General features: G+C 39.1%; 1 protein-coding gene across 5 annotated transcripts in view; it reads left to right on the top strand.

Moving 5' to 3' along the window:
* atp2b1a (ATPase plasma membrane Ca2+ transporting 1a) overlaps positions 1-14191 on the top strand; it is a 54399-nt gene that overhangs the window by 13623 nt on the left and 26585 nt on the right. For all 5 annotated transcript variants that reach the window (XM_084710576.1, XM_084710573.1, XM_084710575.1 and 2 more), the window contains exons 2-4: positions 899-1377; positions 12977-13174; positions 13801-14058. In XM_084710576.1, coding sequence (XP_084566702.1) covers positions 1185-1377; positions 12977-13174; positions 13801-14058 — 649 coding nt within the window. In that variant the 5' untranslated portion in view covers positions 899-1184. The remainder of the gene's footprint in view (positions 1-898; positions 1378-12976; positions 13175-13800; positions 14059-14191) is intronic.

Raw genomic sequence — 14191 nt, 5'->3', positions numbered from 1 at the left:
AGATAATTGCTGCTTTCCAGAGAATTTGTTAGTTGCAAAAAGAATTTAGATGTGTTTGTTTCGCTCCGACGATCTTCAAACACATTTTAACAGTACTGTTCAGGCTGGTTCTGTCTTCTACTGTGAGGCTGTGATACCAGCAGTTGGAAGAAAAAAAATCACTCTCAATAAAGGATTGAAAAAAGCGACAAAGGATGACTGGACTGACTGAAAAATAAATTGGCTATGGAGAAGTTTTTTTTCGATTTCTCTGATATCGGCAATAAATCATGGCTTGTTCACACTACACATTGGCATGACAGCACCATGTTTGAATTGCTGTGGCTTGCACATGCTGTGGTATCCACACAGGCTGCATTTCTGCTGCCAGGCAGCTGCTGAAAGCCCTGTCTTTCTACATAGAGTTTGCAGAAGAGTCTGAAGAGAAGAAAAGAGCTGTTTTCTGAAGGCAATCAGTGATTTCCCCCCTTGTTCAGAGAGGAAGGGAGAGATGAATGGACAGAGGGAGAAGAGTAAAGAGAGAAGGGGAGGGGGGCACTGCCCTGCACCCGATTTTTCTTTTTTTTTTCATGTTTGTGACATACTGCACAGATGTAGACAATGAAACTGTAGTGAGAGGTGTCCTGTTGCTGATATAATGTCGATGTAACTGTCAACAGATAATTTTTAATGTGTATGTCTGCTGAGAAGCACATGCGTCACACAGAAAAAATAGGCGAGCCTGTGAATCTTAAGTTGAAGGTTTTCCAGCTTTAAGAATTTCATTGCGATATTTCTGGATAGTTTGCCCAAATACTGTCAGTGTGTTATCAGGTCGTGTATGTGAAACCCCGTTGTACATGAAATAACACTTGGTCATGTTACTAATGATTTTTGTATGTTTGCTCTTCCCCTCCAGATCTGCATGCATGGTGATCTCCGCCTCTGTGGGTGATCCTCGGTCACCATGAAAGACTAGGAACTCAGCTCTCCAAGGGAAATGGCTTGTTTTGTAATATCCCTGCCCTACTACCTGCCGTATGACTCCAGCTGCCTCTGAAGGGCCTGCCAGCTGTTTATGGGAACTACCACTGTGTTCGCACTCTTGAGGATTTAAGCTTTTCCGGGACAACGCTTTGTTTTTTACCCCCACTGTTGAGCCGAAGCAGCAACGCTTTGCACTAGAGCGGGGAGACGGCGAGACAATGGCGAACAACTCATACAGTGGGGTGAAGAACTCCCTGGTGGAGGCCAACCACGATGGAGAGTTTGGCTGCACACTCAAAGAACTGCGCTCCCTTATGGAACTGAGAGGGGCAGAGGCGCTAAGCAAAATTGGGGAATCTTATGAGGATATTCAAGGACTCTGCAACCGATTAAAAACATCGCCTATAGAGGGTAGAGTAAAGCTTCCACTACACTCAACATGCTGATTGTTTAATTGGATCAAATGCAGGATGTTTTCACAACAGGGCTAGTAGTGAGCGCTGTTGGAATGCTAATGTGTCGCAAACATAGTTTAGGAGGTGTGTCATTGGACGTGTCATCCACATTGTAGATACCTTTACATCACTTCCTTGGAAAACTCATATGCCAGACAGGTGGCCGGGCAGGCTGGCTCTGACCTGGGCCAGTCCTGCTCTATTTCAAGGTCTGTGGATATGTCCCTCATACCCTCCCTCTCTCCCTGTTCACCTCTGTGTGTCTGTGCGTGCGTGTGTGTGTGTCTCTCTGTGTGTAGGCTTCAGACAGACCAGCTGTCTGCCTGGGCACAGCACCAGGCTGCAGGCAGGTCAATGTCCCACATGTGGCGGACAAAACAGGAGGCTGTGAGGCTGGATAGTAATGACTTGAACATGTTAGGGAAGGAGTGAGTTCATCTTTTCAGTGTCTCCTCTGTTACTCTTTTACCACTAAACTCTTCACCATAGAGATTGGACTATGCTCTTATAGTCCAGACATTTTACCTAAAAGTGTGGCTCAGCCTCACACAAATTGAAAATCCCAATGGATTTTGTTTCTTCAATATGTTCTTAATGAGATGAAAAAGTCTTTTTTTTTTTTACCACTTGCCTGGTTGGTCAAGCGAGTAGCCAGATTTACTAACCCAACATGGCATTTTATGGACACTAGACAACTTATTGTTAAGCCCTGAAATGTTTAGTACTCATAAGCCTCCTTGATAACATAAAATGTTCCAAGAGATCCAAGTGATGATTCAAAGGTGTTTCTTAATCATACCCTGGGACTTTTGCTTCCTAATATAATAATTTAAATTGATATCATTAATTTAGTATACAAGGCAACATAAATAGGCACTAATCCATCAATAATAAATGTTAGCACTGGTTAAATAAATGAAAAACATTATTATTTATTGTCACTCAAATTAGAATAATATTTCTTTCACAGTATCCATGACTGTCAAATTGACACCTCAAAGTTTTTTTGAGGAATGCTTGGAATGTGAAATGATAAAAACTTTTCATTAGAAAGATATTGCCTGACAATGAACCACTTTGTACCCATTTATGCATCTAAGGACTGAGAATTTCCTTTTGCACATTCATTGTTCTGCATACAACTCCATGTCTCATGTAAAACAGTTTTTGGTTGATTGTGGACAGCACTGTCTCCTTTGTGTGGACGTCCGATGAGAGGACATGCATAAATCAGTGTTTAACAGTGATGCAATGGAAAAATGTGGCTTTATGGACTTCAGTATATTCAATATTTTCCCTCACTTTGATTTCTTAAAACTTTTGATATGTTTTAAATAACATATTTAGGAGACTAGAACAGTTGGAAAAAGTTTGTTGCAATCTGTGTGCAGTCACGTTGTATAATGCCTGTACTAGACTTTTGCAAAATTTACTTATCAGACTATAGTCGTACTCCACTGGGGCAGTGGTCTTTGATAACACCTCTCTCTTTTTCCCTTTTCCATCACTCTTTTTCTCTCTGTCTCAGTTTGTCTCTATAGACAGTCTGCCTAATCGCCAGTGTGACCTTGACTGAACTCTTATGGGAGGGGATTTTCGGTTTGATCCCAGATTAAAACGGCACCGCATATTCACTGTAGCAGCAACAGTCCTCTATTCACTGTCTCAAAGCAGGAAAAAAAAATCCTGGGGCTCATCAAACCAAAAGGAATGTGATAAATGTCATGCTATATGACAACACAAAGTATCTCTCATTCAAGAATCACTACCTCACTCTTTAATTCTTGACCTTTCATTTATTGACAGTATGCAAGAGTACAGCATGCAGCCTCTTTTCCTTGTTTCAGTGCCTGTTATGCAGGCCAGTAGGCCATTGTCTGAACTGAGGAGAAATCGTTGAATTGGAATTTGTCTGTTGAGTGAGTTGTCCAAACATGCATGTGTGGCTGTGTCAGGTTGGTGAATATAGAATCCTGTCATATTTGTAGCGTGAGTGACACCAGTTGTTTCATGAGTACTAGTGTAATCATCCTCCTCTGCTCGTTCTACCTGCTCTATGCTTCAGAAAAAGAACGTGGAAGCTTGTGAACTTTTTTAGCACTTTTTGCTATTAAGCAAGATGATTGCTCTACATGGTATTGGTTGCTTTGTGAGCAGGTAACTGTAAGCATGTTTGGAAACTACGTTTAACTAGGAGTGTAAATCACAAGTCTCATGAAGGTACAATATATCGCTTCACAATGGTACAATATTTGCTGATATCATTAAGTCTAAAAACACTAAGATTTTTATTCAGGGGGCTGCGAACACTTTGATACAATATAATTTGCTTGTTTAACACAATCAGTGACAGAAGCTGCTGCCAGCCCTTTCTATTTGTTTAGACCGACAGAGAAAAGAACACAAATAATCAGACATAATTGTAACTGCTTAATTGCAGTAAGATTTTCTTTAAATTGACTCGACTAACACATTAAGACATGGCTTAATAAGAAGAACATTTAACAAAAGTATAGAACTCGCCTCAAAACCAGCTTTCAAGACAAAACAATTGTTTCATCAGTATTAACGTAAAGAAGCAACATGTAACAATCAAAAATTAGCACCGCAGTCCATAGTGAGATGGAGACTTAGATGGTATAATGAATAGGTTGAGATCCTATTTAATGCTTCTGTAAGAAGTGCAGAATTATACTTTGCGACAAAGAGTCCTCCACTGTAAGTTGATCAGCTGTTTCTAACAGTCAGTTGTTTGTCAATGTAAAGTTAAGCCTGTCTTCCTGTAAACTAAATCACACTGATCAGAAAGTACACAGTCCAGTGAGTGACTGCATTACTGACTCCAGACTCCATTAACATGTTGTTCTACTCCTTCTAAATGATTAACAATGGTTTCATACGACTCATAAAAAGACACTTACTCATTTGGCAAACATTCAGCATTCATTTAAACTCTAATCAGCGTGAGACCATCATTCTAGCCCAGAATGGAAATTTCAAAGTGAAACACCCATGACTGTAGCGCTGTTGTCAGTATAGAGTATTTCACCTTAGCATGTTTACTTAATTCCTGATGACATATCATGGCCATTTTAAAATATATAAAATATATTACAGATTGCTCCTTTAAGCCTATGGAATTTTACATTTCCCAAATTGCCCTAGTGGTTAGCAGATTTTTCTTCTACTCATAGCATAAAAAATTACATTTATTATCTATACTTTTTCTTACTCACCACAGGTTTAAGTCCTGGCATCTCCCAACAGAAAACCAATTTCAATTTCAGCATGCATGCATGTTATTCAGCCTAACATCGATGAAATGGAGCAGTTAATATTTTTCACAGTGAGAGCAACAAGTTAGCAGACTGGATGCTCTGCCAGGTTCCTTGTTTCCAGAGTATTTGGATTTGGTACTGGTATTGTTTGCATATATTTCCACACCACTGATTTATTTCTGAGAGAGGAGTAAATATCATCGTTTTTTTCTTGGCTGTTCGCCATTACCTCCCAGGTGCTCACACTGTATTATTGTTTAGGAAGGATGTGCGTTTGGACAGAAACGTTGACACAGACCTGCTGTGTGAATTTTAAAATAAAGGTGTGTCTTAAAGATGACTATATGGATTGATGTTTTCAATTTGCATTGATGATATTGGATCCATAAATCAATTTCCTCCTGTAGCTGTATGATCTAGCAATTTTCTGCCTCCCAGCAGTGTGTACTTACAATCTCCAGGTTATCAAACATGTGTGAGAGAATATTAGATTATTCTAGATTCCTAATGAAAACAAATCTTTTTATAAAATGGATTGCTACTTTACAAAGCAAAGGCAGCTTTTACCTAATTTTCTGAAACATTTGTTGTTATTTCTGTGGTTATTTGCAACTGTATTGTACTGATAAGCTTGAATAGGTCCACATTTTGTTTCCCCTCACAGCAGGTGCTGTCCCGCTTGGTACACAGCCACCGAGTTTTGATACTTCCAGTTTCAATCAGCTCATTCGTCACTGGCTCGGGAAATTAAGCCATCATTTAAGATTACAGGAGCTTGACAATTGAAAAGGGATTTCTAATTAGTTGGTTGGCCATTTCTCGAACCTCTTAAGCCAATCCTTCACTAATCCTCCACATTTCCAAGCTCCTTTTTTCACCCAAAGAAGTTTGACTGAACTTCTCCGTTGCAGCAGTGCATGGATGTACCACTCTACTCTACTAGTTTTCAGCATAATTTGTTTGGATTTGTGAAATGTAATATATCATGGCACTACCACATAGAGCTGGGTATCTTTAAGATCTCCCAGTCATGGGGCTGTGATTCAAGTTGATTTTCATAATTAACATTCAAATGCTCTGAGTGTGAAAAGAGTTGATTATGCACACTTTACAATGTGCTGGCTAAATTATGATAATGAACACCGCCAAAAGATAATTCAGATATTACGTTTGTCTGTTTGACAAATGTAAACCATTAACCAGTCACATTGCTGCAGTGTAATGAAATAAAAGGTGAAGCCTGAAGGGCATTAATCACAGATAACCATATAACCAGCTGTTTGATTTAACAAGTCTCCTAGTGTTGCTGATATGCTGCACTTCTCAAACAAACCCAGTTTCATAGTGGTGTGGATCTCACCGGTACCTGAAGCTCTGGCAGTTAGCCTGATGTTATTTGTATGAATCCACTTCCTCCCTGCATGCAGTCTGGCGCTTTCTGTGCTTCAGTAAGTAACCGTCTTGAAATGAGTACCAGTTAAGTCTCAGTTTTCCGTCCCTCTATTTATTTATTTTTTTTGTCTAGTTGTGTGGTGAGTTACATAAACATCACTAACATGCAAAGGGGTTTTACACATCAGAATCAGTTTACTTCTCATATGGAACACTGCTCAGCTTCTGAAAATAGTTGCTGTAGTTTTTGTAGGAGCTTTATCAAGCGTGAGAAGATAATGTTAGTGATGTCACTAAGGCTACCTTAGCTTGGCCTTGGAGATGACACATTTTATCTGGAAGCCTTTGTTACATACTTGTGGCATGAAGTGTGAAAGACATGGGTGTTTACTAGACAGAGTTGTCACAATACTAGGACTTTAAACTGGGAAACAATGCCAGCATAAAAAATTATACTTGATTCCTCTTTTGATACCACAGGAAAAAGAAAAAAGTCCTAGGCAGTTGTTAAAAAATAGTTAAAAAGATTAGAGAGTTAAAAATATGTATTTTTTTTAAATAGTTTTGGGAAGATATTTGCTGTTTGTTGTTTGTTTTACATGCTTTTCTGTCAAGTTTGAAGCGTGTTTCATGAGGAGTTAAGCTAATTAAGCTCATCTCAGTTCGGTAAAAGGGAGAAGCTTGAATTTAGAGGGTGTACTGTTGTATTTTTCTGTTTAATAAGGAAAATTGGTGTAAGAATGTTTAATTTCTTGACACTTTGTGAGTTTATTTTGTTCACTGCATGTAGTGAAAGCAAATAGCATCCATAATGTAGTGGATTTGCTGCTTGTGCACATTTCCCAGCTGTTACTCAGGAGGATGGGGGGGGGGGGGGGTGAATATATTGCCAATCGATGGCTGATGGGCTGACGGTGGGCAGTTGGAAAATTTTAATGTATCGCCCAACCCTACTGTGTCATCTTTTAAGTGCTGTATTTTTTCTTCGGCCACGAGCTTGATGCCACAAGTAGGCCAGGGTGGAAAAAAGAACAGTGGCCAAAAATGTCAGTATCAGTCAAGCTCTAATTGTATCATTGTAAGCATGTGATATTGTTAAAATACTGAGGTATCGATAATCTTGACAACCTTATTACCAGGCAGGGAGGGTCCATTGAAAAGACTCTTACTGAGTTTTATTATAGGAGATGTGATCTACATTTTTGGAACATTTATGATTAACTAAGACCCCATTTACAACCAAATGTAGTCAGAGCTGGTGGACTTGTCAGTGGCACCACCCAACTCAAAGGAAGCGGTGAGGCTTCTACTTATTTTTCATGGCCTTGCTTGATGAGTCAGGACATCTGAGCCTTGGTTGCCTTGGTTGTGACCATTGTTGTTTTTTTTTTTTTTTAAGATCTTTCTCTCATGAGTCCCCCAGCTGTTTGTAAGAGCAAAACTAAATCACTGGAGTACTGTTATAACAAAATTCCCATCCTTTTACCACATTTTCTCAGCATTGAATATCACAGCTCAGGGTCAAAAGCATTGTACTCCAAAGTGTACCCAGATGTCTGCATTTAGGCTTGGAGATGCTTTCTTTTGGGCATACAAATCAGTTGTGGCTTAAAAGCTTAAAGTGGCTGTAGACGCACAGAAAAGACTTAGAAGGATACGTACAGGATTTAATACTTGTTTTTGTTTCCCTAAAAATGAAATCAGGTTTTAGTATCAATAGTTTGAGCAGGCCCTCCTAACACAGCAACATTTCTCTTCACCCAGTAGGATCCTGTCTGCTCTCCATAATGAGACTTATCAAATGGACAAGGCCACACCACATCAATACTATTGACTGTGTTCCCCTATTTTTCACAGTTATTCCCAGTTGATTGCTATATTAGTGTAGTCAAATATTTGGGTTCCAGCCTATCGATCTGATCGGCTGTGGGCTGAGAGGCTCGCACAATCGGACTGCGATTCACGAACGCTGACAGGCTCTCTGCATCTGTCATTCCAGACACCACGCCCCCCCCCATTCAATGGGGAAGGTTCAGACTGTTAAATGATAGCTTACTCTCTGTAATTCAGGGGGCCAGCATAGCTTGTCTTCATGTCTTGAATTCAAGATGATGTGCTCACATGGGCTTTAGCCAGTGAGTGAATTGTAGCATGTGGCCAGACCCTGCTTCTGTTAGCGGAACTACTATAGCAGTTGGTTTCTTGTGCTCCCTCGTGATTAAAGGTTCAGACATTAAGCATTTTTGTAGGTACTTAGCCTTAAAGGGATAGTTCATGTTACTTTAAGTGACTATGGATAAATACCTCATACAGCCCCACTTCAAATAATCTGAACTATCCCTTAAATCTAATTTGTAGTCTAACCTGCTTCTGTAGTATGGCTTGCCAGTGGAACATTATCTCATTCTCGAATAGAGTGGTGATAATAGTTTTTCAAAATTGTATTGCCAAATAGGGTTACAATGGGATGAGATTTAAACAGTGCGATAAGTGTCTCAGAAAATATCACGGTTTCACAGACTCATAGTAGGCCTGTACAGAACTACACAGTTATTGTTATTATAATTTTCAGTTTCAATGACCTTTAAAGGTATGAAAACAGAAGTTTCTGTTTTGGAACTTTATAATAATATGAAAAAAATTTAATAAAATCGTTACTATAGAGTGATACCAGTATAATGCTGCAAACCTATTACAAAACATATTTGTGTTAAATTGCACAAAAATATCCATTTAGCACTTTTGTTGGAAGGGAAATGATAGTAATGAGGGTGTAGCACTTTTGTTCTTTGATCACATGTAAATGGGAAAGAAGCATAGGGAAATAATTGCTAAAATGTTATTTTACGGCTGGGCAATATATAGATAAATATCAACATTGTGTTGTGAGACGAGATATCGTCTTAGACTTTGAATATACTAGTCATATCGTGATATGGCGTGGATGTTGTCTTCTCCTGGTTTTAAAGGCTGCGTCAGTAAAATCATGTCATGTAGTCATTAATCAAATAAATTTAAAGTTGTTCCACTTTTGCACATAAAATTATACTAAATACACTTAAATTATGCTTTTCTACAGTTTCATTACAACAAAAACATGCTTTGTACAAAATTAGATGTTCCAAAATGGCAAAATTCAAGTTAACTAGAAAGGAAAGGAATACACACACAATTTCTTAAATTAACTAACAAATTGTTTGATTTAAATTGTCAGTGGAAATAATGGGTAGTTGTGGCCCTACTCATCTGTTCAGCAAATTAATCAACGTAAAGAGGTTTCTAAGGGGAACTGAAAATGAACTGTAAATAGCCTGACTGTAAGATTTATATATACTGACTGTAAATGTTATAACATACATTGGCCATCCTGAGAGGGGCTCTTGCGGAGAAAAGGAAGTAGGACTGGTTAAGGTCTAATAACCCAAAGACCTTAATTTTCTAAGAAAGTTTACAAGTAAGAGGATAGGATGCAGGTACAGGACTGCAAGTTTTATTATGTGCCTGAATCTTTACATATTCTCTTGGTAGTGAGATTCCCTTGACCCATTTTGTCCAGTCAGTGTGTCTCATTGTATTGGACAGTGTGTTGGCTCTTCTCTGCCTACACACAGTTATGTAAAGGCAGTAAAGGAAAAATCGTAACCCTTTTTTCTTTGAATTGTGACAGGCCCAGAGCGAAGGCTTACCCTGACCCCTCACTGGTGGCTGAAGTGACAGTACTCGGAGGGGTCGACCGGGGACAAGCATCCAAATTAAATGGTTAATGATTAGCTGCTTGACTTGAGACAGACTCTGGGTGCTAAAATGATGTGAGGGGCCAAGGCCAACCTATTTTCTGTTTGTGTATCCAGCGGAGAGACGACATGTTGATCGTCCTCTGTCACTTGTATTTATTGCTCCAATGCAAAGGGAAAATGTGGTGTAAAATTGAAAGGGGTATTAGCTGTCAGCATGTTTTCATTAGAGGCGTAGAGAATCAAAGCGGACGGTGAGAGACAGCCAGGGAGCAGCAACAGGCAGCTATGCAGGATAAACCCCGTAGCCTTTTAATGTGCACTGCTGATGAGTCATCGTCATTCTTCTCACCTCCCTTTTAGAAAAGTATGTGTTAGTGTTAGGTTGTAATGTCAATTAACCATCTACCTAGTGATACAGGATTAATTTCCTCTAATGAAGTCGACCAAAACTTGTTTAAAGTGAGCAGTTGGTAGAAATGTGAAAGATGAAACAGAGGGGGCCATCATGTTTTAATTAAATTGGATCTCAACATGCGGTAGTACATGACAGTGTACCATTCTGTTGAACAGTGAGTTCCCATTTTAGGATCATATATTGAAGCAATTAATTCAAGAGCAAAGTGTAGTACCATTGTCATTGGTGTGATTTAATCATGAGCATGCATAATGTTCATTTACAGCCAGAATCAGTACAAGGCAGTTGGCATTGACTGTAAATGCAATGCTTATTTAATTAATTTGGAGATTCTGCAGTTAAATCACAGCTCAAAGGATAACTGATTACTCAGTTAGCTGACAGAAAATTAATCAAAAACTTTGATAATTGTTTAAGCTGGGCTTGATTAACTGATAAAGAAAATAGTCTGTAGTTACAGCCATATTATTACTCTATTAATATCATATTGTCTTGGTTATAATGATGCGGTGATTGTTTTGGAATTTTGAAAATTTTGAGTTCAAGGACAGGATTGAACAGTACTTTGGAAACAAACAGGTTTACACTTGTAACATACTCGAGGGAATTGTGGAAATTTAATGGAAAATTAAGGAGATGACGTAATTATAAGTAGGGCTGCAACTTAGTTATTTTCATTGTTGATTAATCTTTTGATCATTTGATTAATTGATTAATTGTTTGGTCAATAAAGTGTTAGGCAATGGTGAGAAATATTATTCACTGTTTCCCAAAGCCCAAGATGACCTGAAATGTCTTGTTTTGTCTTTAAAAAATTATACTAATTAGGGCTGGGTTAAAAAAATCTATTTAACCGATGAAAATTGATTTTCCTTTGCATGGTCTGATATTGATTAATAAAATCTCAAAAACTGATATCTTAATATATGCTCTTTTCCCCTGTGGATGTGTGGTACAGCCTGCAGTTTTCTTCAAGTCTCTGAATAAAAATGACTAAAAACGAAGAATTTGCAACATAAAATAAAATATTTAGCTTAATTTAAGGGGGCCAGGGGTCCCATAGGAGGGGCATTGACTGGACAGCCACATGAAAAGTGCCAAAATTCCCTTGTTGAATCGGTTTCAGACTCCATATGAATGGTATGTATCTATCTCTTTAACACTGATTTAAAACCCCACCTAAAAAAAGACCCAAATAATCTTTTTTACTGTTTTGCAACGCACGCATCGGCTTTGTCTTAATAGCAGTGATTGGGGATGGAAATTTAACCTGGTATCAACTGTTGTGTAGCCCCATCTTTCCCAATTTGTCTTGACACACAAAAAATCTTTTCCCTCTGCCATCTATGGATGCAGCTAGAATACAAGAATTTCATTATAGATTAATCTGAAGATTATTTTCTTGATGAATTGTTTTGCCTATTGTAAGGTTGCAAATTGTCAGCACTTCTAAATAAATCATTGGTACCATTAATGATCGATCAGTCGATTAATCGTTAAAAAATAGTATATTTAGATGTTTAGTTCACCATTATGTACATGTCAAGGAAAAGCAGCTAATCCTCAGATTTGAGATGCTGCAACCTGACATTGTTTGGCATTTTGTGTTTAAAAATGACTAAAACAATTACGTTCAGCTGTCGGTTTTGAAAGCATTTCTTTGCATAAGAGAAGGAGAACTGTCTCATTATCAAAAGAGCAACGTGCTTCACTCCTGTTGCTGTTGACACTGCACAGACTCTTTATCCAAATGTGGTGTCATGATTTGCATTGTACCTCTAGTCTGTGAGCATGTGTCTGTCTGTCCTTCTCTGTCTGCCCATACCTTGACCCTACTGATCCTTCTTCCTATTACGACGCTGCTATTCCGAGTGCACCTTCTCTCCAGCCGTCAGTAGCTCCACTCTTTATTAGTCTCAGTCCCTTGCACCCTCACCCCCACCTCACCCCACCTACCCCCTATTTGCCTGTCAGTAGCAGTTTCACACAGTCACTCTTCCCTGGCCCCCAATCCTGATCCACCTCCTCTCTGCCACACACACGCACGCACACACACACAGCTCCATCCAGCCTGCACAGCCACCCACACAGAGTCAGGCGGCATGAATAGAAGTGAAAAACTGTCATGCATCATCAAATGTGCGAAGGCCCTTTTGAATATATGACTGTGCCTTGAATGTGGAGGCATTTGAATGGGTGGCTGCAGAATGCTCTCTGTGCACATGGATGAATGATTCTCAGGCCAACCAGACGTGTGATGTGTCACAGAGATGACTCTATAACGGGACAGTAGTGTACACGGGCACCTGTGAGTCTAAAGCTGATTCAACCTCTCCTGTCAGTCGGCCATTGTGTTTAAAAAGGCAGTTTATGGGATTAGATTTGACCTCTGTTCTCACATTCTCTCACACGCCTGAAAGAGGTGAAAATGTTTGTCATGCCCACAGAATGTGTGTCATTGTTGTCCAGCATTGTCGCCTCCACAGCGTCCTGTCAGAAATGCTGATTCCTTTTGGGGATAATGTTTTTTGGAGGCCCAGTGACGAGAGTACAGACAAGCTCTCCTCCTGTGAACAAAATGTCTACAGTAATGCATCCATCTGTGCTCAAATTACACGGCACAATTAAGGCTTTCTTTTTATGTGAATATTTGATAATTGTAGTCATTAAATAGCATTAAATGTCACAAATAAAATGTTCTCTTTTTTTGTCCTTTGTCTTTTCCCTCCCCAGGTCTAAGTGGGCAGCCTGCAGACATCGAGAAGCGGAAAAGAGTGTTTGGGCAAAATTTTATACCGCCCAAAAAGCCCAAAACTTTCTTACAGTTAGTGTGGGAGGCGCTACAGGATGTCACACTGATTATCCTAGAAGTCGCAGCCATAGTTTCACTAGGCCTTTCTTTTTATAAACCTCCAGATGCCGAAAGAGAACGTAAGCAACAACACTTCATTACAATCCTATCTCTGATTTCTTTATTTTTACGTTTTATTTGTTTTGTTCTTGAATTAGTATAGGCAACATGATTACATCTTTAGGTTAATGAACAAAGCTACTTGGGTCAGAATAAGGAAAAGATCAGCTTTGGGTTAAAATAAGTACCACTTGCGTATGTAGTTAATGTATGTACCTTATCGTACATACCTTTAGTACACATGTACAATACAATACAATAATTATCAGTTGCAACTTTAAAATAGCCTTCCAAATGATTATTGGCAGTTTACACGTGAGTTATTAGTCATTAACAGTGTTACAAATATCTAGTGCATCTCTCCATGCAATGATTTCTTAAAGGTTCACAAATTATTATATTACAATAAAGTGTTACCATTTTATGTTAAACAAATGTTTGTCAGTTGTGTATCTCTGCCTCATTTATCCAGTGAATTTATTTCATTGTAGAATCTAATGACATTCCCCCTTCTCTTAGTGTTTCACACTGCATTAATTTCTTTCATTCTCTGCATTTCATTGTGTCTGAGTGATGGGATGATGCGATGGTTGTTATTGAACTTCTATTGTACTTGTATTAATGTTTGCCCCCTGTCCCTCTGTAGACTGTGGAAGGGCTGCTGGCGGTGCGGAGGATGAAAATGAGTCAGAAGCGGGCTGGATAGAGGGTGCCGCCATTCTCCTGTCAGTTATCTGTGTGGTGCTGGTGACAGCATTCAACGACTGGAGTAAAGAGAAGCAGTTTAGGGGCCTCCAGAGTCGCATTGAGCAGGAACAGAAATTTACTGTCGTCCGCGGAGGACAAGTTATCCAAATTCCTGTGGCTGAGATTGTGGTCGGTGACATTGCACAAGTAAAATATGGTAAGAAGAGATTGTCAGCTATGTTTTTGAAGCCATTTAATTTAATGGGACAGTTCACACCAAAATCAAAAACGCGTATTTTTCTGTCTGGCCTGTAGTGCTATTATCCATCTAGATATTATATTAGTCATAG

This window comes from Lutjanus erythropterus, chromosome 22 (genome assembly GCF_056507025.1).
Source record: "Lutjanus erythropterus isolate fLutEry1 chromosome 22, fLutEry1.hap2, whole genome shotgun sequence".
Lineage (NCBI taxonomy): Eukaryota > Metazoa > Chordata > Actinopteri > Lutjaniformes > Lutjanidae > Lutjanus > Lutjanus erythropterus.
This window is presented reverse-complemented; position numbering and strand designations above follow the sequence as displayed.